General features: G+C 38.7%; 1 protein-coding gene across 1 annotated transcript in view; it reads left to right on the forward strand.

Moving 5' to 3' along the window:
* CFAP61 (cilia and flagella associated protein 61) overlaps window positions 1-26360 on the forward strand; it is a 111456-nt gene that overhangs the window by 16415 nt on the left and 68681 nt on the right. Inside the window, exons 8-15 of the mRNA XM_075706732.1 lie at window positions 5729-5820; window positions 6966-7150; window positions 10311-10350; window positions 12280-12419; window positions 16073-16199; window positions 17004-17081; window positions 18246-18452; window positions 21182-21316. Coding sequence (XP_075562847.1) covers window positions 5729-5820; window positions 6966-7150; window positions 10311-10350; window positions 12280-12419; window positions 16073-16199; window positions 17004-17081; window positions 18246-18452; window positions 21182-21316 — 1004 coding nt within the window. The remainder of the gene's footprint in view (window positions 1-5728; window positions 5821-6965; window positions 7151-10310; window positions 10351-12279; window positions 12420-16072; window positions 16200-17003; window positions 17082-18245; window positions 18453-21181; window positions 21317-26360) is intronic.

Consider the following 26360-nt stretch of genomic DNA (forward strand, 5'->3'; position numbering starts at 1 on the left):
GATACAACAATGCATCTACAAGCCACCTTACTGCAAATGACAAAAAACAGTAACATGAATTTGTCATCTGTTTGTAGAACAGAAGTGTCATGTAAATGATTTACAGTTGTCATCTTTATTTTTAAGTGTCAAAGGGCTTTTTGTGCAGAAGGGCAATATTTTGCTATCTACTAATTATCAGTAATAGAATTAAAAAAAAAAAACAAACCCAAACCACCATTAGGTTGTTACCTATCTGCTTGTCTGAACACAAAGCAGCAGGCAAAAAAGGCAACTAGGGAGCTACAGAGCAGTCACCAGCTGGTATCTCGGAGCTGACAGTCATGGAACAGAAAAGGGAAAGAAAAAAAGTGTTATAGCTGCTGCTCTGGACTTCCTCTCCCCTGCAAAGAAGCATCTTGCAAATAAGAGATGAAGGAAGCCAGCTATCTCCTCCTGTACCATTCCATGCTCCTGGAGCTTCAGGAGTATTATGTCAAAATAGGTGACAGACGTAGGTAGAAACGTAAATGAGACTGAGGGAGGACAAAAGATCACTCACGATAGTCTCTTCTGAAACCTAGCTGGAACACAGTCCTGGGCAGTCTGCACTAGGTGACCCTGCTTGAGCAGAGGGCTTGAACAAGGTGGCCTCCAGCGGTCCCTTCTAACCTGACCATTCTGTGACTGTTACCTGGTTCTGGTAAAACCCTTGGACGCTTCTGTGTGCTTTCCTCGTCCAGGGGCTGCAAGCTGTAGGCCCATGTTTTGTGGCAAATTCTGTGCTGCTGAGCCTTTTAATGAGTCTGTGGTTATAGGTTTTAACAGCTGTTACACATTTTTTTAACATTTAGGAAATACATGAGAGTTGTTCTAAATGTGAAAACTTAGCATAAACTGTTCTATTCGGGTTCTTCTATGACTCTAATCGATCTAGCATCTGCATGCTTTTCAGAAATGGATTAAGCGACATGGTTAGCAGTCTCACGTGTTCATCTCTCTTCACTTTCCTCTCCGGTTGAAAACTATGTTATTTTTGATGGTTGATACTAGTTTGCAATCCTGTGCATTTCCTTCAAGTAAGATTTTTAAAAGTAGTACTAGTAGTATCGCTCTATTTGAAATGACAAGGGCAGCTCTGGGGAAAGAGGGAACTCTTTGTAGACTTTTTCAGATAGCTTCAGCACAAATCGTCGATGGCCTCAAAGATAGCCTCCTCAGAAGGAACTTGAGTATCATAAGCTAACAGCCTGACTGATACTATTCCTAGAGAGAAAGAGCCACTAGACATTTAAAAGTAAAATTAGAATTAGCTCATGGCTATACATTGCTCAGGAATATTAATTCTGTTATCACTGAATAATAAGTAAAGTTATTGTTGTAGCTTTGCACATTTTAGAATAGAAACAAACAATTATAACACTTTGAAGTGTTGGTTGTCCTGAAACATTATAAGTTGTTGTTTGTACCTGCCCAGTATGGCCAAAAAGAGAGAGATGAAACTGAATGCTGTGGTAGTTGAATTTCAGAGAAAGGAAAAAGAAAGAGGAAAAAAATCAAATGTATGCTATTATTACTCTAATTTCTAATACAAGTTCAATAAGGCACTAGCTTGTCACAAGTTACAGAAGTTCTGGTTTATTGAAAATATATGCTTTGTATGATAGATATTTGATAAACAGCTTTTCTTTTTACTGCTTGTTAGACCTTTGACTTATAAACAAAAAGTCCATGTTTTTCAAACAGTTTGAATGAAAAGCCCTTTCCCTGTGAATGATTCGGGTTTCATTGTTGCCTGAGATGTGACTCAAAATTAATTTTAGTATTCATTCATGAAAATTTCCAGGAAAAGAAGTAATATTTTTTTTTCTTAAGAAAGGAAAGAAAAAAGCCCACTGTTCTAATAAAGAAGTTTACACTAAAAAAAACCCCAACCAACTCATAAGCACCAACTCCCCTCCTCTCTGATTTTTTATTAAAAATGTAATTCAAAAAGGGAATTATCTTGTTTGGGTTTTTTGGTCTTTTTTGTAAATGTAGAGCCTATATAAGAGTTGCATCCCAGTAGTCCGTTGTTACGCCTTTCTAATAAAATGGGCAACTTATATCCTTGGAATTTATTATAGTGTCAGTCACATATAGTTTATATTTGATTATACTGCATAACACATGCACGATTATATGAATGTCATTTTAACGATTGCCCCATTTCTGCAGGCTACTGCATCGGAAATTTGCTGCCAAATTGTCCCTTGATGTGAAGGCAGTGAAGGTTCACTAGGCACCTTACATCAATAGAGGAAGTGGACTTTCTTTTAATGAATTCAAAGGCTGAGAATTTAAAATGCAAGCTGCATTCATATGTAGGGTAATTTTATGTTCCCACATTTAAAAAAAAAAAATCCATAATAAGGATATTTTTTCAAGCTCTTTAGCTTGTAAGTAGAGACCACAGGTTAATATTATTTTTCCTTTCAAAATGTAATACTGAATAATAGTGAAAGAGTGTACAAAAATCTGTCTTTAACACAATATTGATATGCCACTTATGTTTCAGGGTAATTACAGTAATTTGGTTGTTACTCTATATGGTGTCACGAATTAGTAGCTAGAAAACATTATGATGCAGTGGGAATGATTCAAGGGCTTTTCATCAGGCGTCATGGTGAACTGGCTTCTTGATCCTGCTGCCTGTTACCTCTGCTAACAACCCAGCAATCACTGAATTATTTTAATTTTCTTTTTGTTCATGTTCCTTACTTCGTTTAGCGCAACGACATTTATGTTCTTCCCAGTCACTTGTGTACAGCATATATGTAAACAGTGATGCAGCTACATTTGACAGTAGTGGATGGTGGAGCCATTAAGGGATTTCATTTTTGTATAAAGTCAGAAATAACATATCAATATTTACATGACAACAAGAGACTTGTATTAATTAACTTCTGACACCTGCAAGGCTGTTTATAATGAGAAATGTGTCTGTGTTACTCAAGACGACATTTGATCATTTCTGTGAAGTCTCACATCTGTGATACCCCTGGAGAAACCATGATTTCTAACCCCTGTGTTTCTTCTTGCCCTGCACATTGCATCTGCATTCTTTTCTACTAACAGAGAAACAGATTTTCAGATAACAGATTTCTAAAAATACTTTTGGCTAAATTATTTTAAACCTTTGAGTGTTTTTTTGTTTTGTTTTTTTAAAATGCTCATTACTGTATGAAGAAATGCTTATGTCAGTGAATGTAACTTAGATGGGTTTCCCAAGGTAAAGTTCAGAGAGAGGAGTGAAGAATTCTGTTGTGCTGGGTTTTCTGAAGTTTTTTTTCCTTCTTCCTGGAGCTCAGAAACTTTGACTTCCTTGTGTTACTGGAGCTTTCAAATGCAAGGGTGTCCTGGCCTGATGCGTTTTCTGCAGCAGCAATACCTACACTTCAAGAGTTTATTAGTTAAAACTTATTTTCAGGCTTTGTTTTTAAATAGGAAACCACCTGAACATACCTGTAAAATTAGGGAGGTGACAATTTAAGGAATGGCAGAACTATTGAAGATATGTTCAGGGGCTAAAAATACAGCATCTGATGCTTTGCTTTAGTAATTTTGGTGGTTGTTTGGGGTAATATGTAGTATTTGCTAGTATTTCAACGTTTCTTTTCCAAGTTGATGGTAAAAATAATTTTGGTCCACAACATTAACTTTAAATGTAACCTTTATGATGCATTATCAGATGATTTCTCGTTCTGAATACCCTCACCTTCCATTGACTTTAATGAAAATAATCCGTCACCGTACAGATTTAGGAACTGCTTTCCCCAAAGTGTGTAACATCTGCTGGAATGGCGATTGCCTGCTCTCTAGCAAGCATCATGATGTTAGAAAAATTCATAGTGGGTTCTGTCACGCTCGCGTCAGGTATCAGTACAGTTCTATAGGGCTGTTGTGTGTTGCTGTGTAAAACTGCTAAGATCTGTCATAGGATAATGGTTAGGTCACTGAAATGAAACATAATGCATCATGTACTTAGCTCTGCGGAGAAGGACGTGGGAGTCCTGGTGGACAAGTTAACCATGAGCCAGCAACGTGCCCTTGCAGCCAAGAAGGCAGTGGTGTCCTGGGGTGCGTTAGGGAGAGCGTGGCCAGCAGGTCGAAGGAGGTGATCCTCCCCCTCTGCTCTGCCCCGGTGAGGCCACGTCTGGAGTACTGTGTCCAGTTCTGGGCTCCCCAGGTCAAGAAAGACCAGGAGCTACTGGAGAGAGTGAGTCCAGTGGAGGGCTATGAAGATGATTAGTGGACTGGTGCATCTCTCTTACACGGAAAGGCTGAGAGAGCTGGGTCTGTTTAGCCTGAAGAAGAGGAGACTGAGGGGGATCTTACCAACACTTACAAATATCTTAAAAGGCAGGTGTCAGGAGAATGGGCCAGAATCTTTTCAGTGGTGCCCAGTGACAGGACAAGGGGCAATGGGCACAAACTGAAACACAGGAGGTTCCATCTGAATATGAGGAAAAACTTTAAGGGTGACAGAGCACTGGAACAGGCTGCCCAGAGAGGTTGTAGAGTCTCCTTCTCTGGAGATACTCAAAACCTGCCTGGACGTGATCCTGTGCAGCCTGCTCTAAGTGAACCTGCTTTAGTTAGGGGTGTTGGACTAGATGATCTCCACAGGTCCCCCCCAACCCCAGCCATTCTGTGATTCTGTGATATGTTCCCAATTTGCTTTGGACATTTTTACTGTGGCTTCTTAATATTTTAAATATCCACTCTGAATTTGGCCCTGGCCAGGGGATTGAATAGCAAAAAAAGTCTATAGTGATATTTAAATAAACTCCCTAACACATAGATGCTTGCTTTAATTGGCTTAAGCACTTGACCAGAGACACGCTCTATGTATGCTGTGTGTGTATACATATATAAAAAAAAGTGTATGTATATATAGCATCGTATATGTAGGTATCATGGCAGTCAGTGTTTTAATATTGATTCATGAGGTGGCTACAAGTAATTTCACCCTATCACCTTAGTTATCTGTTTGCCCACAGAAATATTATTACTCAGGTTGGAACCAACTAGACTAGAATGTTACTATAATGTTATTGAGGATGGTAAGATGACCTGTCATGCAGAGATTCTTAGATTGGAGGGGAGGAAATAGACAAATTGACAAAGAGTGATGAAAGAGCAACAACCTTTTATAAGAAGTAAAACAGGGTTTAGAGAGCTAGTTAGGTTTAGCAACTGAGAAGGGAATTTAAATCCCTGTTTCTTGTCCCTGCTTGCGCCAATAAGTAAGTGTTCTGGCTTGACTAGGACTTATTCTGAATTTCAGTTCTGTTAGGAGACCTAATCTGAGAATCAAGAGCCCTTGCTGATGATCATCAGAAAACAAGTTAGCAACGGGCACAGGGTTTAAGATACCAGTCAATAAACTAATGACTCATATTTTTCTCTTCAGATGGGGTGAAAATTTATTATATATAATACATGAGTTAGGAATTGCTTCCAAACTGTGTCTTGTTCAATTCTTATTTTAGAACCACTTCTCTAATTTTTGCCTTGAGATCAAATAGTCTAATGAAGTTCTAGCCAAGTAACTATAGGAGGGTCTATCTTGACTGTGGTCCTTAAAAATAAATAAAATAAACCTTTCAATAGAGGTAGTCTGGCGCACTCTTTAGTTATTGCGGTGATTCTGAGGGTTACGCTCACATTTTTAAGCCTGATGCATCTGTTCTTTTTCATTACTCAGATGAAGATAAAAGCAACCAAACAAGTCAAGAAACAGAGTCTGTTTCATCTCGAAACTTTGAACATATTCATGATCAGGATGCAGCTGTCCAGGTAATACCACTGTACACAGCAATGCTTTAAAAGCTAATTTGGAGCAAAGGTTACTAGGACAAGCAGTGCTTATTATTTCCACTCCTGCAATGTCCTCTGAATGGGCCCACGCTTGTACCTGCTGTTGTGCATAGATCAGAAGCTGTTCTAGCTAGGATCTGGGTGGAGGTGGTTATTATAGGTATTAATCAGATGAGTTTTCCCATGCGGTTCGACATGAACAGCCAGACAGCACAGGGGTGGAAATAAAGTGGCACTGAGAGGAGAAAAAGGATGGGGGCCTGTTTGTGCACATCTGCTGCCAAGTAAAGGCATGTGGAAGCACAGCTTCAAGTGGGCTCCTCTGCTGATGTGAGAGAGCGTTCCTGTAACACAGGGTGAGAGTGGTCTTATTCTGATCTGCGGGTCCTGAGATTTTGACTTGACTCTGTTACTGAGCTAAAAATCTGCTACTGATGGAAAGCTGCCAAAGCTGAAAAGCAGCAATATAGCTTCAGTTTTCCCCTGTAATTTATAGAAGTTAAAGGGCATATGTTCTGTCTGTGCCTCTTCTGCTGAGTGAAGCTTGACTTGATAAAAATGTTACTGTGAAATGTGTTGGTGCGGCATAAATCAGCAGAGAATTTATACCAAGAAACGTTAAACGGTTGCATCTGTCTCTAGTCTCTCTCTCAGTACCGTATCAAAGCTACTTTGGTTTTCTTCCTGTTGTTGTTCATTTCCATTTCCACAATATTCTGTGCATTGATCCCATTTTCTTTAACATGTTTTTAACTTTCAGGTATTTTCAATATGCATCTGAAAACAAAATTTTTATGTAGAAACATTTCTGAAAGATAAATATTTTATTGCCTCACAAAGGGATTCTAATGGTAACTATTAGTTTGTGAATGTATTGCTCTTCAGCAAGAATGTATATGTTTTTAAAGGCCACTTTTATCTAGCATTTCAGAAACAGGTAGATATCACATTAAAAATAGCCCCTTGAACTTCTGTATTTGTCAAAATGTGACAAATAAAAAGTACATCCCTGTGTGACTGCTTGGAATGCTGTAAGATAGGAATGATGCAAGGTCTTTTAATTAAAAAAAATGACAATATTTTCTGAAGCGCTGTAAGCGATCATTTGTCTATTATTATTGCAGAAAGATGGAGCCATTACTGTTCCCCATACTGATCTGCTGTTAGATGATGTCACAGGCAAAGATTTCAAAGCCTCAGCAACACCCCTCCTTGAGACTGAAGAAGATGCTTTTCATCCAGTGTACAAAGGAGCTTCAAATGCGTTCTGTATCCGTCTGTTTTGTATTGATGAGCAGCATGAAACTAGGTAAGTATGGATGAATAGTTTCTGCTTTCCTAATCTTAATAACAACTTCCAATGTTACATTTTTAGGACAAATCTGAAAGTGACAGCACTTGCTGTAGTTAGGTTGGATTTTTTCTGACCTCTTTTTTTCATTTCTCTTTTTTACCTTCACTAACAACTTACTGAAATTTTCAACCTCCAGCTGCCACTTCCCATCTCTGGTAGGACTGTGTGGACAAAAAGTTAAGAATTTATTTTTGTTGGAGAACTACTAGTTGAAATTGTGGAAGAAGGCCAAAGCTGGCTAACTCTGGAAAGAGGTAGATGTTATGGTACTGGTCATCTCTGCTCATGGGGCAATAAAGCTGGTTTTAACTCTGCAGTTAAATGTTCTAATTTCTAAACACTCAGTCTCCCATCACTGAGAGAATTGATTCAGTTTTCTAGAATCCACTACAGTAGGGAGAAGACAAAGGTTTTTTATCTTAAAATGATTGCTGCTGCTGACCTTGAACTCTTAGATCCTGGTGTAGTAGCATAGATCTATAAATGTGGTTTAGACTTTTTTTTTTTCCAAATTTCTTTGCACACTTGAAGAGAGAACCTGTACTCAACCACATCAGCAAAAGCCTCTCCAGGAACATGGGCCCTTTCTGATCATAAACGAGACCTGCTCTTGTTTATAGATCCTAGAAAAGAAGTTAAAACATGTAGATACTTAAAAAAAGTAGACAGAAAGAGGCTGAGCACACTCAAGATCTTCCACAATTTAAAATACGTGTAATTTCTAGAGACACAAGGTATCAGTAGCAAGGACTCTCTAGATGATGAGTTTAACAACTGTAGTACCATTTGAAAAAACATCTTTCTACTTGTAGTAGTAGTCATCGGTGACTGACAACATCTGAACTTACCTGGCTTAAAGGAAATTTAGGAATAAACTTGTTTAAGAAGAAAAATAAGAACTCCTTGAAAAATAATTCTATTAATTAAGCTGTTTCTTGATTAAGGAGGGGACCTGCCCAAAGGGGTTAAACACTGTGAATCTGCTACAAATGCAAATATCTTAAGTTACCAAAGCAAAGCAAACACATAGCCTTCTTGGTACATATTTACCGAGTAATATAGCTTGAATTCATTAGGGAGAGGGAGAAATGCAGTGCTAGAAGTCTGTGGTGTACTTAGGAACAGTGATCAACATACATACGATAGAGCAATCCCACTGTAGAGAGTCCATTCCAGAATAGTTAATTTATGGACAATCTAGTCTAAAATAAAATTCAAGCAAGATAATTATTCCAGAACAAAATAACTTTATTTTAAAATAATACTGAGGTGAGGGACTTGCTCAGGAATGACTGTTATACTGAAATAGCAGTTCAAAGCAGTGATTTGTAGCTATGTCAGGAAATAACCTCGACGTAGACTAGTTGAATTCTCTGCTCGTAGCATCCTGCTTAGGATAAGGATCTGTCACTTTTTTTGCCCTCTTCCGACATTCTGCCCTTCGCATGCACCATTGTTGTTTCTGTTCAAGATACGTTCACAGTGTTTATCATTGAACGCTGCAGTTCCATTCTTTTTTCCCTGGAGACATCTCTGGAACAGTTTGGATTCCAAGATGGGTATCTGTGTAGAAGACAGCATTCCTTTCTGAAGACTTCTCCTAAGATTAACACTCATGCAAGATCCTCTTCTCAGAGCTGAGGAATCTGTAGATCTTGGTGTTTTCAAATATTTTACTTGTATGCTTCCTTAGTGTGCGTTTGCTTGAGCCACCTGTTTGTAGAAGAAATGTTAGAAAAGTGAGTATGTTTGAAAGGATGGCTTGAAGTAATCCTGACTGTATCTTGGAATCTTGTCCTGAGGGAGTTACTGCTGACCCTGCACAGCGTGGATCCAGAAGTAGTGGTTTGGTTGAAGTGTAGGTATGATTGCATCTTAGCCCGCAAGGAAAGTTTACTCCTGAGGAATTTGTGTTACCCAGTAAAGCTGCTAAATGTTTCCATCTCTTAAATTTAGAGCTGTTATGTGGCTTGTTAGTGCATTGAAAGTGAAATGCAAACGAACGAAATTGCTAGTTTATCTGCAGATATTTGATACCTTTTTAAGCCCCCTGAAAAATCTCTTACCTCCATTCTTGCGTTCCTTGCTGCCAAGAAGGGACTGGATACCAGAGAATAGAAAACTAGATTGCAATGGCATTTTCCTTTCCTGCGTTTAGCTATTCTATTAACTAGTCATAATTATGTATTCTATAGGTGAATATATAATACCCCAATCCAGATCGGTATTTATAGCTTTTTTGAAGTTTTCATTCAGTCATAAATATTTTAATTAGAAATTATTTCTTTTCATTTAGTAATATTATTGGTGAAGTAATTAAAGGGAACTTAACTACAGGTCTGGAGGGCGGAGGGGTTTTATCAATATTTTAGGTAATATATATCTGTATTAAATTTCTTCAAAAGACACATTTTGTACAGTAGAAAAATATTTTATAAAGCTTCAGCATAACTCTGGTGGGTTTAGAGCTCTTTGATATCCTTACACATAGGAGAATCCGGAAGAATTTGTTGGATTTTTCATGTCTTGTTAAACTCAAATGTCACGTTTCACTGTCACCATGGAAAAGAGAGCGGAATTACTCTAAACCAGTAGGTGAGAAGTGGAAAGAAGTAAAGTGTTCAGAAACAATTTCAAAGTATTGATGTTCCTGTTAGTCTGATAAAGTACGTTGGGTAGGTTTACCAAATGGATAGTGACAGAGCTCTTGGTACTGGATGAAAATATTGTGGAACATCGCAACAACTGTTGGTAACGTCGATTAATGTTTGCTATATACTAATGCTGCTCTGGCAGTCCGTGAATGACTTCTGAAAAATGCTGGAGTCAACAACATGAGAGTCAATTTTTTTTTTTCCTTTCAGTGAAAAGCCTAATGTTTTGATATTATTTCAAACCTCAGTTTTATGCTTGTTAATAGCGATGCTTTAAGCACTAGAAGTCAACAACTGATGTGCTGCATGTAACATCTGCAGCTGATTAATGATGAACTAGCAGGACTGTCTGATGAGTGCTGTGAATTAATGTTCCTTGCACATATGGGGATGGAAATATAGGGATGTACAGAATCTGTCTGATATGTGCTTTATTTAATAACGTTTACTCTTGGTTGCAGATCACTGGATTTTTTGCATTATGTTTTCAAGCTTTTTCCGGTATGTATAATTAAAGTTTTAAAGTTTGTATTGGGGGGTGGTAGTCTGATGGGATGGTAGTGCAGTTCTCGCCACGGTATTTAGATATGATGCCCAAGTCAGTCGGTGACTCGCAGGAGTATGCTATGGCTAGTTACCCTGGGCTGAGTTACCCTGAGGAATTTGACTCCTCTCCTTGGCTGCTTTGGGACTTGATGAATTGCCTACCTAAGTCCTTTGTTTATGTTCTGTAGGGACTTTTTTGAGGTGCAGATTCAGAAAGCAAATGTTTCAAACTCCTTTAAAATCATGTACAGATCCAGGCTGTACCTAAATTAAAAATAAAATCAGGGAAAATATGTTAAAGGAGGTGGAGTTAAAGCCTAGAAAACAGCAGCATTAAGGAAATCCATAGCATTTACCTATATCCTAAACAGCAGCACTGAAGGTTTATGTTTAGGGCAAAGCTAATATGTGGCAAATAAGAATGTGAATTTACAGTGCAGTAGCTATTTCATGCTAACGGCCTGTGTGATCAATCTTTACCTGAGGTAACAGAGTCCACTGTCTGAGACATTCTAAATGCATGCTGTAGTTGTAAATTCACACTACAAATTACTGCATGGTAGCATCCTTTAGAGACAGGTCCTTGTGAGCAGAGATCCAGGCTTGGCCTTAAATATCAGCATGTTCAAAAATGCTGCTTAAACCAAAGAAAGTTCCTAGAGAAAGTAAAAACAGAAAACATTTCAAATCTCTAAGTAACTTGTCTGTCCAACAATGCACCTTGAAACAAAATGTCACCAAGCATAGTAAGAAAAATTAATCACATAGTGTGCTTAAAGAGAAGAAAAGGAGTGAGAATCAAATAATACCTTTCTACTGAAAAGATGCCATGGAATAATCAGCCAGAGTAAACTGATTAAACATCTTCCAGATCTGTGCTACTCGGGAGTCTCTCAGCATGTATCGTGCTGCATGAAGCGTGGTTCTGAATTGTCAGAGTTCTCCAACAGCCCTGTGTGCAGCGAGATTATCTTAAGACATGTATTCAGTAGAAAGGGATGGGAGAGACTCTGGTGGAGGGGAATGCTTGAACAGTTTGAATGGATAAAGTTACTTGTGGCGTGCAGTTTTATCTCCAGAGGATGCTCTCTTTCATCTGAGAGTGTTGAATGGAGATTCCTCTGCACCTCTGCAGCATTTACAGCACAGGCCTCTGAACGATTACATTGACTGCCAATACAGTGTGTCTTTTATGCATATGCACCCTGTAACACATGCACGCCAGCAGTGCTAAATTCGGGACAAGCGGGACATCATTACACATACACAAACTTGCATTTATCAAGTCTACTGTGCATGCAGTGCGAAGTCAATCTGTGCATACGCACTGGCTGTTTGTTCAGCATTTTAGGACATGGTGCTCTACTTGATGGTCTCACTTGGCTGCAAAGGTGCAAAAGATCCCAGACAGACATACATTGTCCTAAAATTTCACTACAGAAGAATAGTAAGGTAGAAAAAAGGACCTTTTAAGGGAAAATGTTCGCACTAAAGGTGTGGGCATAGAAATACTGTTCCTACTAGGCAGTTGGACTAGATGATCATTGTAGGTCCCTTCCAACTGAAATATTCTGTTCTACAGAGGAAGAAAAGAGGGGAGGGTGGAAAAAAAGGACTGTTAGGGAATACCAGGATATTAACTAATAAGTCTTTACTCTGGGAACTAAAAGACCCGTTTCGGTGAGCCAATTTAATGTTGAGCTCATCAGTTCCTTTGTGCTGCCCAGGTATCAAGCCACCTAGGTAGAGCAATACTTGGAGTGCATGTATATTGTAAGCACTGCATTCGGTTTGGTTTTTTTCTACCCCCTCTAGTCAGAAGCTTTTGTGTAAAGCTTACATTGAGATCACTAAGAGCCTTTATTGTCTGCAAATCTTTTTCAGGACAAAGACTTCTGTGTCATCCTTGTGCCACATCATATACCGGAGTTCCCCCTGATCCAGAGTTTTGTTCGAGCTGTCCCGTTCTGTACTTCCAAACTTGCTCATGAGCTTTATGTGTTCCACCGTGCGGGATTGCTCAAGTGAGTCATGTGCCTTGTGACAGCAAATGTTGTACTCTGAGCTATTTGTATGGCATATACTTGCATCATCCAACCTAGCACCAGATGGGTATTCCTTTGCTATGTCAGACCAAGCTGGTATTCTGCACGGTATGGCACAACATCTTGCAAAAATGGTAGCTTGAGTCCCCCAAGCAGTGTGGTTGAATAGCATGACTGTGCCTGGAGCAGTTAGGAGCAGAGCTGAATAACTTAGTCTTTAGCAGCATTACTGCAGCTGTCTTGCTTCCTGTTCTGGAGTGAATCCTAAGCCTACTCAGATGTGTCTCCACACAGCACTCTACTAGACAGTGTAGAAATAGCCTTATATTTTCAGTGAAATAAAGTAGTTAGTGACATGGTTTTTAATGAAACAAAAAAATGATATAATTAAAAATGTAAAAGAAAGCAGTCTTCTGACTGCCAGCATTTATATATAGTTCCCTTTAAGTAAAAACAAAAAGTGCAATGAGATTAATTTAAAATTTGTATATACAGTACTAACTTAACAAAGAATGAATGCTGGTACAGACAAGTAGCTTCTTCAGGTTACCTCATTGTGGACCAGGGCCAGCAGAGAAACATGGTGCAGCATTTGGCCCTTTGGACTTGGGTCAGGTTGCGTAACACTGATACTTGAAAGGCTGCTGTAGATTTAATTCCTGGAAACATGGTATAACTCTCTTAAGAGAAATTTCTGGAACATGCAGAACTCAGCAGTAACCTCATTTTGAGTATCTATATAATTTCTCTCTTATTTTTTGTGTTGAATCATTTATTTCATACCTTTCAATTTCTGTGATACTTTGAATGCTTCTGTAGTCTGAAATACTGGTGAACTGGTACACAAAACCTCTCTTGCTGTCACTTCTGTTACATGGTATGAGTTTTCCAATGCTTGCTTTGTAGAACAGGCCTATACTGGCCCAAACACCAAGCTTAAACTGTGGCACAGTTAGACTTTTTTTTTTGTCTTAATGTAGCTAAATACTGCATGGTTTCAGAGAAATACTTCTGTTTTAATTGCATACTTAATCACCTTTGATGGTATACAAATAGCTCACGCAGGAACTGGCCAGCTACTCTTGGACCTATGCAGAAGCTTTTTACCATGGGATGAAATTGGGCTTCTGCGTACTATGTAAGAATCCAGCTGGCTGAAGAGAAAGCCACTGGAGTAATTCCTGTTAATCTCAGTCACAGCTGTTCAGTAATCCACCAGTAGGATTGGTAGTCATACATCCTCTTGTGGTTTTGGTCAGAATTAAACTTGTTATCAAGGTTTCTAAAAAAAAAAAAAAAAAAAAAAAAAAAACCAAACCAAAACCCCAAGCCTTACAATTCTGATTAAATTGTGCATATTCCAAATGATACCAGCCCTTCCATGAAAACAGAATGGTGTCATTAGTAGCATTTTCCACCCCACCCCACCCCCCCCCACCCCCTCAGCTGTGCAGGAAAGTAAGGAAAAATAGCCTTTTGTTGAGGTTTAGGATCAGAAGAGCTATGGAACAAACCAGATGAAGCTTTTGGAAAGTTTGTGAAGAACAAAAAAACTCGGTGCACAACGGCAGATACTCTCTCAGATAAAACCAAAATACGAAAAAGTAAAAGATCAATATATTGTACTTGCACCAAGGGCTTTCAAAAGGCGTGAGTGAAAAGGAAGTCACAGAAAATGGATTAAAAGAAAAACAGGGGTAAGAAGATGGGAATATGAAGACATGAAAGGGCAAAATCAGAAGAGGCACAGGCACAAAATGAGATACTGATTAGTAAAGGTTGTAAAAGGAATAAGAAAAAGTGTTAAGTACACAAAAAGCAAGAGTGCAGCAAATGGAAGTGTAGGTCTGCTACTTAACAGTGAAGGAGAAAAAATAACAGATGACAAGGCATAGGCTGAAATGCTTAATGGATACTTTCCCTCAATTTTCACTAAAAAGCATAATAATAATAGTGTCCTGGTCTCTGAGCAGTCAAAGGAATTGGGCATCTAGAATGAGTTAATTCATTACTGGAAGAGAAATGAGCACAGACCTTGGATAGTCCTTCCTACTATTTCATACTCACAGTGGATCTAGTGGTTTTGTTTTTCTTTTTTAAAAGAAACGGTTTTGAATTTTTGCATGTTCTGTTTTTCCTCATATTAAAAATGTAGTCCATTATTGGCACGACTGCCTTCTCTTGGACGTGGGTGGAGAGAAAAACTGACGTGTTGGGCTCAGTGGAGTGGCAGGAAGATAGCATGCTCATGGGTTGCAGAGTAAACCATATTGCTGGTCTTGCTGACCATCATCCTCATCACTTGTTTGATCTGTAATTAACTGTCTGTGGAAATGTGTGAACAAATGTGGAAACTAAGCTGATATTCACTTAGAAGTTCAGGATTAGTTTGTAACTTAGTAATCAAATGTATGCTTTTGAGCACTCAAATAATTGAGTTGAAAATGATCCATGAGACTGAGCTGTGAAATTTCCCATAACGTATCAGATATTGGGTAGGTTTGTTTTTTAAGGTGCTAGTGCTATTCATTAAAACCATGTTCCACAAAATCACTCTCAATGTGACGGTGACTTCGGCTGAAGAATAGCACATACAAGTTTAAATTGAAAACAAGAACAACAGGAATGGAAATTATACTATGTGAATTGCAAGTTTGTTAACTGTGGATGAAAGAACTTAGTTCTTGGAAATTAAGTTGTAGTTCAGTTCCTTGAACAGCACTCTGTAAGTCTTTATTATATGAGCCTTGTTTAACCAGGAAGGGTCGATGCGTTTAACAGACGAAATGAGGGAGCTCCTCAGCTGTTGTAGGCTGTCACTGTGAAGTAAATTTTTTTCATAATTAGTGGGTGGGAAGATGTTTTATAACAGAGTGTGTAAACTAGGTAAGTGCCAGGGTATTGCTGTCTGTAGCTGACATGTTGCTGGTTGTATATATTGCACAGTCATTTTTATACCATGTCACTGTTGTGTGATTACTAATTGGCAATCTTATATTTATGAGAGGCATTTTATTCATGTAAGTTTGTCCTCGTGTATTACTATTTGAAGAACCGAGGCCTAACACAAATGTTAGTAATTTGTTCTTGTTGGAGGAATTGATGTTACTGCCTTTCTTTTGTACCATATCCAAGGATGACAGTTGGCTCTGTTTTATTTTTTTCTCTCTCTCCTTTTTTTCTTTTTTTCTCATCTTTCTCTGTTTCTTTTCTTTCTTTTTTCCCATGCGCGTCAGTGTGCAGTTACGGATTCTACTTTCACTTTAAAAGCTTCTTTGCTCCTTTCTCTGCTGGCTCTTACTCACATGAAGATTAGGTGAGATCTGTGGTTATAGCTGCTCATTGCTTTGTGGGATTGGGCTGTAGGTGCATAAAGACTGAGTGTTTAGTAGCAGTTAAAGCAGCATTCTTGCGTTAAGTAGATGTATGATCTTTTATGTTATCACGCAGCGAGTTAATTATGCATATAGTCATATGTGGGAACAATAGTCATATGGCAGTCAATTTCAACTTCTAAAAGATGTGTTTGGTGCTTGTGGAAGGCATGTTGTCCTAAGCATGGGAATTCTCTTTAATTTGTCACAGAGTGAACTTTTACTCTTTTTTCCTCTTTTTTTTTTTTTTTTTAATAGGTCATTTAATGTAAGAAAGGCAACAACCAATGACCTACTTGGTGTCAAAATGCTCATTAAAACCCTTAGCTTGAATGAAAGTATATTGAATGACTTAAAGATATTTACTCTGGCTCGCAGGGATCCAGTGAGTATTTGTTGCAAATATACTTATAAGAGAATGGATAATACTGGTAAATACATCCAGAATTTATGACATTACTCAACTAGTATACCATATATACAGTATATAGGTACTCAAGTCAGTACCAACAGTCAGTACAGCCTGACGTGATAGTTAATCTAACCTGTGGCCTATACAACTACCCTCTTCTTTGGAGACTCCTCAAATGCAGGGACAGAAGCAGGCTGGATGCGTTTTTTTTGGCCACCCACCGCCTGATTTGCATTGTCGCTTTTTCTTGCATGCACATCTGGTTGTGTGATGAACATGTACTTGGGTTTTGTCATATCATGGGGGACTCTTTCTCCTTCCCATAATGTGGCCAGCCAGACATATGCCCATCAGACAGCAGGGAGCATCTGCATTTTTGTTGTGTGATGGAAAATGCTGCAAGCGCTCTTAATTGCTAATCATACAGCTGTAGGGAGATCCATTTTATACAACTGTTGATGGAAAATACCTGTTTTAATTAATATTCTTTCCTAAGATCAGAACTTAACCCAGGACTAAAGTAGTGGCTGAGCCTATAGCACTCCTGTAGCAGCTAGATCCTAACTGAAACGTCAGTTCTGCATGGTCAAGAGTCCAGCCATATACACTGCTTAAACATTATGCCTCGAGTTAAGGAAGAGTGGTTAAATTGGGGTAGTGTATAGAATGTGTACTGGGAGGAAAGTATTTTAACTGACGTGGTGAAATACAGTTACAATTAAAAAGAAAGATTACTAATGAAATAGGAAACATTCATATGTTGCTTTTGCCTTACAGGATGGGACTCCAGTGCAGGCTTTCATAGCAGAAGTTTTGGATCAAATAGTTGGCATTTCTGTTATTAGAGATGAAATGGTAAATTCTATTTCTGTATGAAAACTGTAACACTTAGCCCTCAACACTAAAGGCTGAGCTTCATGCTCGCCGCTATATGTGTACCTAACAGAAAGTATATCTAAATGATACTGATTCTATACACTTTCTTTCTTTAGACTGTATTATTTCCCTTCTCATAGATAATGATTGACAAATGGATGGAAAAAAAATCATCCTGTTACTTGCAAGAAGCTGCTGATGTGTTCTGAAAGTATGCCTCCTACATCTCTTTTTGGTTCTTTAGCACAAAGCCATTCTGCCTCTGAAGATGTTTGTAATTGTTTATTTTGCCCCCTAATTTCCAAAGGCAATAAGCAGTTTTGCCATACGTACTGCAAAGAGTAGTAGTTGTCCTTCTAGATTTGCTTTCTTAACTTTTTTTGCCCCCAACGGTAGACTCTGAGTGATTATGAATCACACGCTTAACTTCAAAACAAATAAAAAGCGTATTCTCTAATGGAGTACAAAAAAAAGACAATGTTGCACATTATTCTTGAAAAGTAAATGTTCCTTAAGGCTTACTTTTGTGGCATTCTGCTGTTACTGAAAAGGTGAATCTTGGAGTATTCAACAGCTGTAATGCTCAGTTTTTAAAATAGAGTAGTCACTCCTATTTTCAAAAATAGCTCTTAATGATATTAAGAGCATTGAGATAAGAGGGTATAGCAATTTCTTTTGATTGTATAAATGTGCAAAAATCTCAGCTTATCACTTCAACAGAGAAGACTTGTTGGAGGGCATTTCTTATGCAGCTCTTCTCTGTAGAATTACCCTTTTTCAGTCTAAGTTTTGCGAGAGGACACTCTAGGCTTCTCTGTCTTGAACTCGGCAAAACAGATTTTTTTTTTTCTTTTTTTTCTTCATGAATTTCTATTAACCTGTACTAGACATTCTTGTGAAAGGGTCAAATATGCATTGCTGGTAAATAAAGGTGGTCAAGAATAGATTTTGGTACAATGAAAAGATTTTCAAAAAAAATATGTTCAGTCAGTGTGCTTTGATTGAGGATAACTCTCAAAGGCACTTAATGTCAGTGTTCAAATTCAGTTCCTTAATTGATAGAAAGCAACTCATGGGCACTTGCTAAAATATTGTAAATGTAGCTGTTTCATCACTTCTGAATTCCAAATTCTTCTTTTCCAGGATATTGAGTATATTCGATCGCATTACAACATTGAAGATTTTATTCATTTTAATCACCACCAGCAAGAGGAACATGGACATCTTTACCACTTTGTCTTAAATCCTATATTTCGTCACTATACAAAACACTTTCTAAAGGAGATTCTTCGCTTGGCCCACAAATCTGCTCTTTACTATCCTATTTATCCACAGTATGTGGAAGGCAAGGTAGGAAGAAAGTTATTTGTATTTTTTATATTAAATATTGTCACCTTTGCTCACTTTATTTTTCTCTTTGCTTCTGTGAATGACTATAAACAGGAATTTTCTTAGTAATCTGCAGCAAATTGTACTTCCTTTTCTTCTTGCGTGATATAATCTGCACTCATGGACATAGCTGTTGTATAGTAGGGTTAGTCCATAGCGTGCTCAGTAGTGCACGAGAGTCCAGACTTGCCCGTTATCTCCAGGAAGCACGTGGAGGAGCAGAAATTTGAAGCGTACTTGGCCTTGGCTCTTTACCTAGTCTGTGAAGAGAGAGAAGCCCTTCCTAGGGGGTGGCTCCTTCTGAGCTCAGTCGCTCTTTGCAAATGTCTGTTTCTCAGTTGAATTTAGAGAATCCTAGGGCAGCTGTTCTCTAAATGTAGTTAGATGTCTTAAGTTACACACATTGGTATGTTTCCCTGGGAGCAGCACAGCAGAGGAATAATTTGTATGCTACCTTCTCACTTGTCTCTGGGAGAAGCAGATCTGCTTCTTACCCACATAGGTTTGTGTACTGCTGTTGCCTTGTGCGTTGTGCCAGCCCGTGCTGTAGTTCTGATAGTCAGGTTTCTGCCCTTTCCTGTCCATTCCCAATAGATCCGTTCTAGGATGAAGTAGCAAGCATCCAGTATTCCCGCTCCTGCCTAAGTAGGACCATGTGTCTGGGTTCTAAGCTGTAGTTTGGGTTTGACTTAGTTTCTTGCCCTTGTGTTGGATGTAGGTGAAGAAACAAGAAACTCACAACTCATCAACTGAAGAAACCAACATAATATTTTTTATTTAATTGCTTTTAAGGTGCTAATACACCTGGTATATCTTTGTCACTTGCAAATCAGTTACCAATCAGGTTTTAAAAGACAAGGTATCAAGCATGTATAGTATTTTTATATTTAACAATGATTTGTATTTCCTGTCATAGTTTAATAATAGAACCTGATCGAGTTGTACCATCCCACATACTGCCACTCAGCTGCATAATGAATTTTGAGAGGTACCAGTATTTGTTTAGATTGAGGACAAAGTGGAGGGCAGGGAAGAAAAAAGGAATGATGTCACTGGGCATAAAGTAGCATGAGTAAATGCAAGGGGACAATATTAAAAACACATCCAGGTGGTTTATAAGAACTCATCAAAAGTGATTTAGGTACTCTAGACTGTGTTTCATCAAAAGTCAGTGGGACCTAGGCACCTCATTGTCATTGACAATGTGACTTGTGTTTCTGCAAGTGCCACAGGAGAACCATAAGAACCTAATGCTGCGTGAGAAAATCCATTTCTGAGAAGAATGTAATTTGTAGAAGCAAAATAAAAGATTCTTTCAAATGAATGAAGCTTCTTTCAAAAAAATACTCATGCATGTGTCTTGTCATCAGTCTCATGTCAGAAAAGGGAAAACAAAGAAAAACTTTCAAACATATCAACTCATTGATGTGTAGCCACCTAAAGCTACTTTCTGGCCCAGCCTAATCACCGTGGCTCCTGCCAGCATTGGAGGAGAACACAGGGTGCACCCAGGGGGCAGTTCATCCATCGATCATAACTGCCTATCTTAGGACGGAAAGAATTGCCCTCTGGAGACACTCATCTCTAACTCTGGGGGGTGTCTGTATGGCTAGCTAAGGTAAGCGCCTAGCTTTTAGATGGTAACTGCGATGAATTCTGTCCTCAGTGTTTTTGAAATTGCCACCATTTTTAACATAGGAATTTTGACATGTTAGATAATAGGTACATTTTCAGCAGGATGTTCTTTCCTGCTTCTCCAGTGTGCACTTTTGTGGAGTTTTATTAAGTGTTCTCTTGAGGACCCAATGTCCTAGGTTCTGAAATTCTTGAGGCACTTACAAAAATGCAGTTTAATGGCAGTGGATGGAAGAGGAAAGGTAAATCTTCCTAATGATTCCAGTTTGGCCTATTTCCAGGCTACAGAGTTCCTTTAAGTTACTTAGGCTAATTATTGCTTTCTAATAAGTGGTAAATGTGGTGATGTTACTGTGTTGAGAACTGAGTAAAGTAAGTTTTTTCAATATTTGTGGATGGAACGGAACTTCAGTGTAATTTAGTTTGCATTAATGTTCATTCTCTACTTCCTGTAATTCTCTTTTTCTTTTTTTTTCCTTTTCTGTCATAAGTTATGACAGAGCCAGTCATGCTGTAATAAATGGAATACAGCTATTTCTGAAGACCCATGATATTCACATTAGCATTAGGGTTTTTGTTCACTTCAAGTTTATGCTGGTTTATTAACATTTATCACTTGGATGAAATTGACATTTTAGTCGGTATAGAATTTCTATATAAATTCATAACCATTCTTTGCCAAACAAGCAAAGGTTAGCAGTAAGCAGATAACATAGCTTAATGAGGTCAAATCAAGCTGATTCATGATCACTATGGAGAAAAATATCCTCCTGGGGAAAATACTTGTGCTGAAAAATCCCATAAACCAAACCACTTGTTTATCTGTCATTCCCACAGAGATAGTAATGTAATTACTCTCATAATTATCTTCATTAGTGTCAGGAATTATCTGCAATTCATTCCTCTGCTCTGAGTATGTTTGTTTATTTGCTGATTTTTCTCTCAGATTTAGCCAGCAGAGCTAAGAATTTTGTATTTGCAAAGCCATACAACAGACATCTGTGATGCACCGTTCTGACATTCTCTCTGCTGAAATATAGATCGCTGTCTTTCAGTTTCAGAATCCCTGTGCCCATTCCCTGACATCTGCCCTTCATTACATGGTTCCCGTGCGACCAAGACGACAGATTGTCTATCCTCTGGAAGAGCTTGGCATAAACGCTCCATCAGAGCAGGTCTCCAAGGATCAGGTGGGTAACAGAAGCAGCAGCAGGCAAGAGGCATGGTGCCAGCTAATGCAGGGTTTGGCAGATGGGATGGCATTACCATCTTACTGTTGATAGGTTGCTTCTTAATTACATTGAACATGGTGTCCATACCCTTAGAATCCCAGCTTCGCTTCTGCACGACCGTCGCTGCTTCTAAGCTTGAATTTCAAACGCACTACAAACAGCAATCACTGAACTATAATGTTTATATACTAAATGCTTACATTTGAACAATATTTTTTCATTACATTGCTCTCAAACTCCCAACACATTTTAAATGTTCTGACTTCGTGTTTAGCCCTTCTTCCTGGTAAGGTGGTTTTTTTTTTTTTTTTTAGGTATTATGCTCTGCAAGTGGAAAAAGACAATGTCATGCTTCTGACTATTTCTGTAGAAATTGCTTAACTCAGTTTTATTTTTCAGTCCCAAAGTCACATTTCTTCTATGCACAAGGTATCTCAAAGAACACTTCAAAATACCAGGAATGATTTAACAGCAAAGGAAGAGAGTGTTTTCACTGCCAAACAGTTCTTACTTGCATAGCACTCATATGGAGGTTCTAAACTAAGTGTCTCTTAAAATTTCATTTGTTAAATAACTTACACCTTATTCTGTCTTATATTTTTAAGTATCTAAAATTTGATGTGAAGGTGGTCCCTTGCAAGAGTAACTAGCGAAGCTGAAATACTAGGAAAAACGCAATTAGTGATGGATACTCTCAGTAGGTAGCTGTAATTTCCTAAAGAAATATAATTAGGGAGCTTTATGTCTGTCTACTAACTTCCAGTTGGCTGAGATGGGCTCCCATATAATATTTTTAGTGCTGTCCTTTTCACAGTTAGTCAGTAATTTTTGGCATCTGAAACTCTTAATTAGGCAGCAGTTGGCAAAGAAAATCCGGGACATGGCTGAGGCCACTGATCTGAGTTTGGCTTTGTTGAACAGTCTTCCCTCAACATGCACATCCCTGCCTTCCTCTTCTCTGCAGAATAAACTGTCTGATGCTTTTCTTTAAACCAATTCCTGTTTTATCTTTAAAATGAACTGTTACTCTATACTAGAAGAGCTCATCTTAGCGTTTTTGTTGGAGCTGGAAAATCACAGACTTCCTGTGTTTGAGAGATTTGCAAATCTGTTGTCTGCTCCATTCCCAGGTTCTTCCTGAGGATTTCCGAAAGTTGTAGGTAGTGAGATAATTGTTTAAAATCTTGAAGGTTTAATGAATTTCTGTTTAGTAAAATGTGTGAGATTTTTCACTAACAAAGTTTTGCTGAAAAAAAAAATGAAGGCTAGGTACTGTATAAGTATCCATGCATATGCGCCAGCATTAATTATAGATTTTTGACAGACTGCGTTCTATCAAAACTGGCATCTGGGGTTGATCCCTAGGTGGTAACTTGAGGATAAAGCTAGTCTGCTACTGCTGCCTGTAGTTTTCTGAAATACCGAGAATTTGAAACCATACAAAGCTAAATTGACTCTTCTGTTGAGTGAATGAAATGACCTTTGGCCACCATACACTGGGAAAGCTTTATAACTTAAGAGGTAACCTCCCATAGGGGACTGAGTGTACTCGTGAAAAGTAAGAAGCTGGTGCTGCTTTCAGGTCTTGGATGTTTTGTTAGCTCTGGTAGTAGCCAGGCATAAGGCATTTGCCCTCTCCCTATTCTAATGTTTCAGAAAGGAAGATTAATCCCCATCAATAATCTTGCTCTTCCCTGCAAAATCCTGCAGCTAAGTTGCAAATAAAATGAGGTGTATTTTATAAAATTAATATAGTCAGGTTGAAGTAGGCACAAAATTATTATACTCCTACATTTTTGTAGCGATCAAAAGGCCTGCTCAGACACTCTGTAAACAGAAAGACACAATCCATGTTGCAAAGAGCAAAATACCCCACCAAGGAGTTAAATGTGACAACTCTGCAAAATGGAATGGCTTGAGAATTGTCACCTTTAAAAATACTGTGAGGCAAGGCGAGACACATTTTGGTCGTAGAACATGCCAGCAGGCTAGGAAGTGAGGTAAAAGGGAAATAGAAAAACAGTGTCATAAGGAAAGCGTGGAGAAGAGAGAAAAGTGAAACACAGACAAAGAGGCTGGAGTAGGAATTAGTGGGAAGATGTCCGAGGCAAGCACCTGGATAGCGGTAAGGAGAGAATGTCTGCTATTGTCTTTGTTAAGGTGGTTTTAAACAAGGTAGGGGCAGGATCTTGCAGGGTCTTAAAAGCTTTGGGCAAGCAGGGATTCCAAGTAGTTGAGACCGCTCCTCATGTTGTTATCACACTTCTCTACTCTAGCTCACCAAGCTTGTTTTGCTGAGGGGGCTTTGCCTTCTCATATCAAAAAGCACTTCTTTGTGACATTAACCCGTGCCCGCTTTGTTCCTGAAAGCTGGAGGACAGGTTATCATTGTAATTCTTGTTTTAGATGGCTCTGCAGTGATGGCAGGATTTTTTCACATAAACTATAATACAAAGATTGTAAATGCAAGTCAGTTTCAGAAATGTAAAATTTTCATTTGACTGCCTGTCCTAATTAATTGGTTGAGTATCTATCGCTTATGATGGAGATAATTTTAATGAAATTCTTGCTTTGATACCCACAAGATGCCCCTTGATATCTAGCCATCAACATCTGCTTCTCATCTACTGCTTTTTCAGTGGTCTGCCTTCCTCTTCTTCCAGCCTTTTTTGAGCTCGCTCTCTCTCCTTTTCTTGCTGCAAAATTTATTTTTCACCAGTAACAGCTTGGGGCTCAGCAGCTCAGCCATTCAGTGTCTAAGCACAGCTCTTGATTTGTGCATATATATCTCTGTAGGCCATTAGTGGCTTAATATCTTAGAGAGAGTGCACAGTGGGAGCCCTGGGGCTCAATCAGTTTGTGTATCTCTTTAATACATTCCAGCCTACTTGTGAGCATGAAGAGATTCACTCATAAATATTGACCCAGTACAGATAACTCAACCAGGACCCACAAGGATTCTTTCCCGTTTCCTGCCTCCAAAGCCAGAAGCGAAATCAGCAATCTAAATCAGAAAAGCTTTGCCCTCGGCTAATTCCCATGCGTTGCCAATCCAGATGGACCTCGGCTGTGCTGGAGAGGTGGATTTCCTGCAGGTCTGGATTGGTTGTTACAGACAGATGAGCACCAGAAGTGTTAAGTCTCTGGTAACTTGTTCTTGTTGTCCCTCTGTCAAATCTCTCTATTCCACTGCAGTGTCTGGAAAAATCAAAAAGGGGGAAACCCCGTGTGCTGCCCTGCCATGAGTTCCTGGTCTGCTCACTCCTGCTTCTAGCAGGCACCGTGAACTGTATTTCGCGGTGTCTAAGAAAGCATAGGTCCTTTTTCCTCTAGTCCGTCTGGGACAGCTAGATGTAGAGAGATTTACTCTTAAAATCCAGAAATTTATTATATAAAGACATAACTGTCCATTACCTGAATGGCTATTCAGCTGCAGTTTTCCAGCCACCCTGTTCTCCCCCTGTCCTTGTGGTATTTCCCTTGGTTCAGTATTGTTTCTGGTTTGAGCCAGGCGTTTGGTTTGTATTGCCTCTTTGCTTGTTGTTAAAATGACTATGACTCCAAAGAAATACGGAGTTTAGGAACTCTACCCATTCCTCCTCTCTGTTGCCCGGCCTTTTTATTAAAGCTTTGCATAGGTTTTAAGGCAACCACAAGCTTTTTCACTCTCTCTCTTAAACCACAACCCTGTGCTGCTTCATCTCTGCATCGGAAGACCTGCCACTTCCCAAGCAGTGGCTCTCCATTTCCTAAAGGGCTGCAAATTCTTATGAACATAGTAATATCTTCCTGTATCAGTCACTAATGACAGAGTATGTTTTTACCCCATTTCTTGAGATGGCAAATACATTTTGCTGCTGATTTTCTGTGTCTGTTCCTACAAAGCTCTATCTCCCATTGCCCTACTGAAGAGATTTGGCTAAATCGGGTGAGGATTGACTGAGAAGGCACAGAGGGGGAGGCATTAAACTCCCTTGTCTCCCATTGCAGCCCTCTGGAATGGCACAGATGCTAACGATCTTATTTGCATCTAGTCCTGGAAGCGCCCAGACTTCGGGATGCCTGTTCAGCCTGTGCCTCTGCAGCAAGCATATCGGAGGTTCCACACATTAGCTCAAAATTGCATCAGGCCATACATCTGCTATGCTCTAGGGTTTCATGACACAAGACCTGAAAAAGCTCCTGTCTGCTCATTAGATCAAACACTTTCTACAGCTGTTCCAAATCAAAAGGAAATCTCTGATTTTTTTTGTATTCTGAATCAGTAACCAGTATTGAAGGGCCAATTGGCAGAAGATCCAAAGATTCAAAATCTTAATTCCCACAGTGTTAAACCAGATTAGATTATTATTGTGTTTTGCACATCTGTCAGTCATTTCAGTAATGTTACGTTAAAAAACAGTTGGTTACAACAGAATACTAACTATCTTAAAAGTGCTCCTGGCCTTTACGGTGCATGTAATTATTGGTGGAGTAGAAAACTATAGATAATTAAATAATTTTTAATGATAGCTTCATAAATAAACAATTTATAAACTTGTTTGCTTTCTCACCATCTGGGAGCATTCTGTTATCCATCTGCTTCATGTAATTATCAATAAAAGGGAAGAATAGGTGATATAATTAACAAGAATAACTGATCCACAATGAAGAACAAAAATGTCACACATCTGTTGAATTATTCTCTTGTTTCTGCCCTTTCATTATTATTCATGCTATTTGGTTTATTTTATTTTTTTTTATTTCATGGTTGCGTTCAAGCTGTCAGGTTTTATTGCACAGTTCAGAATTGTTTTTTCTGCTACAGCTCATAAAAAGGACAGAACAGTTATTAAAGCATTGCAGTAGTGTTGTATAAATTTAAAAAAAAAAAAAAAACCCAAAACCAAACAAACCAACGCTTTCTCGGTTAATTTTGTACTTCTCAAATGATGCTACAGGTGCATTACTGGAAATGTTTAAATTGGTACAAGGAGTAGTGAGTGAAGGAGGATCAGGCAAA

The sequence above is a fragment of the Pelecanus crispus genome, chromosome 3 (assembly GCF_030463565.1).
Source record: "Pelecanus crispus isolate bPelCri1 chromosome 3, bPelCri1.pri, whole genome shotgun sequence".
Classification (NCBI taxonomy): Eukaryota; Metazoa; Chordata; class Aves; order Pelecaniformes; family Pelecanidae; genus Pelecanus; species Pelecanus crispus.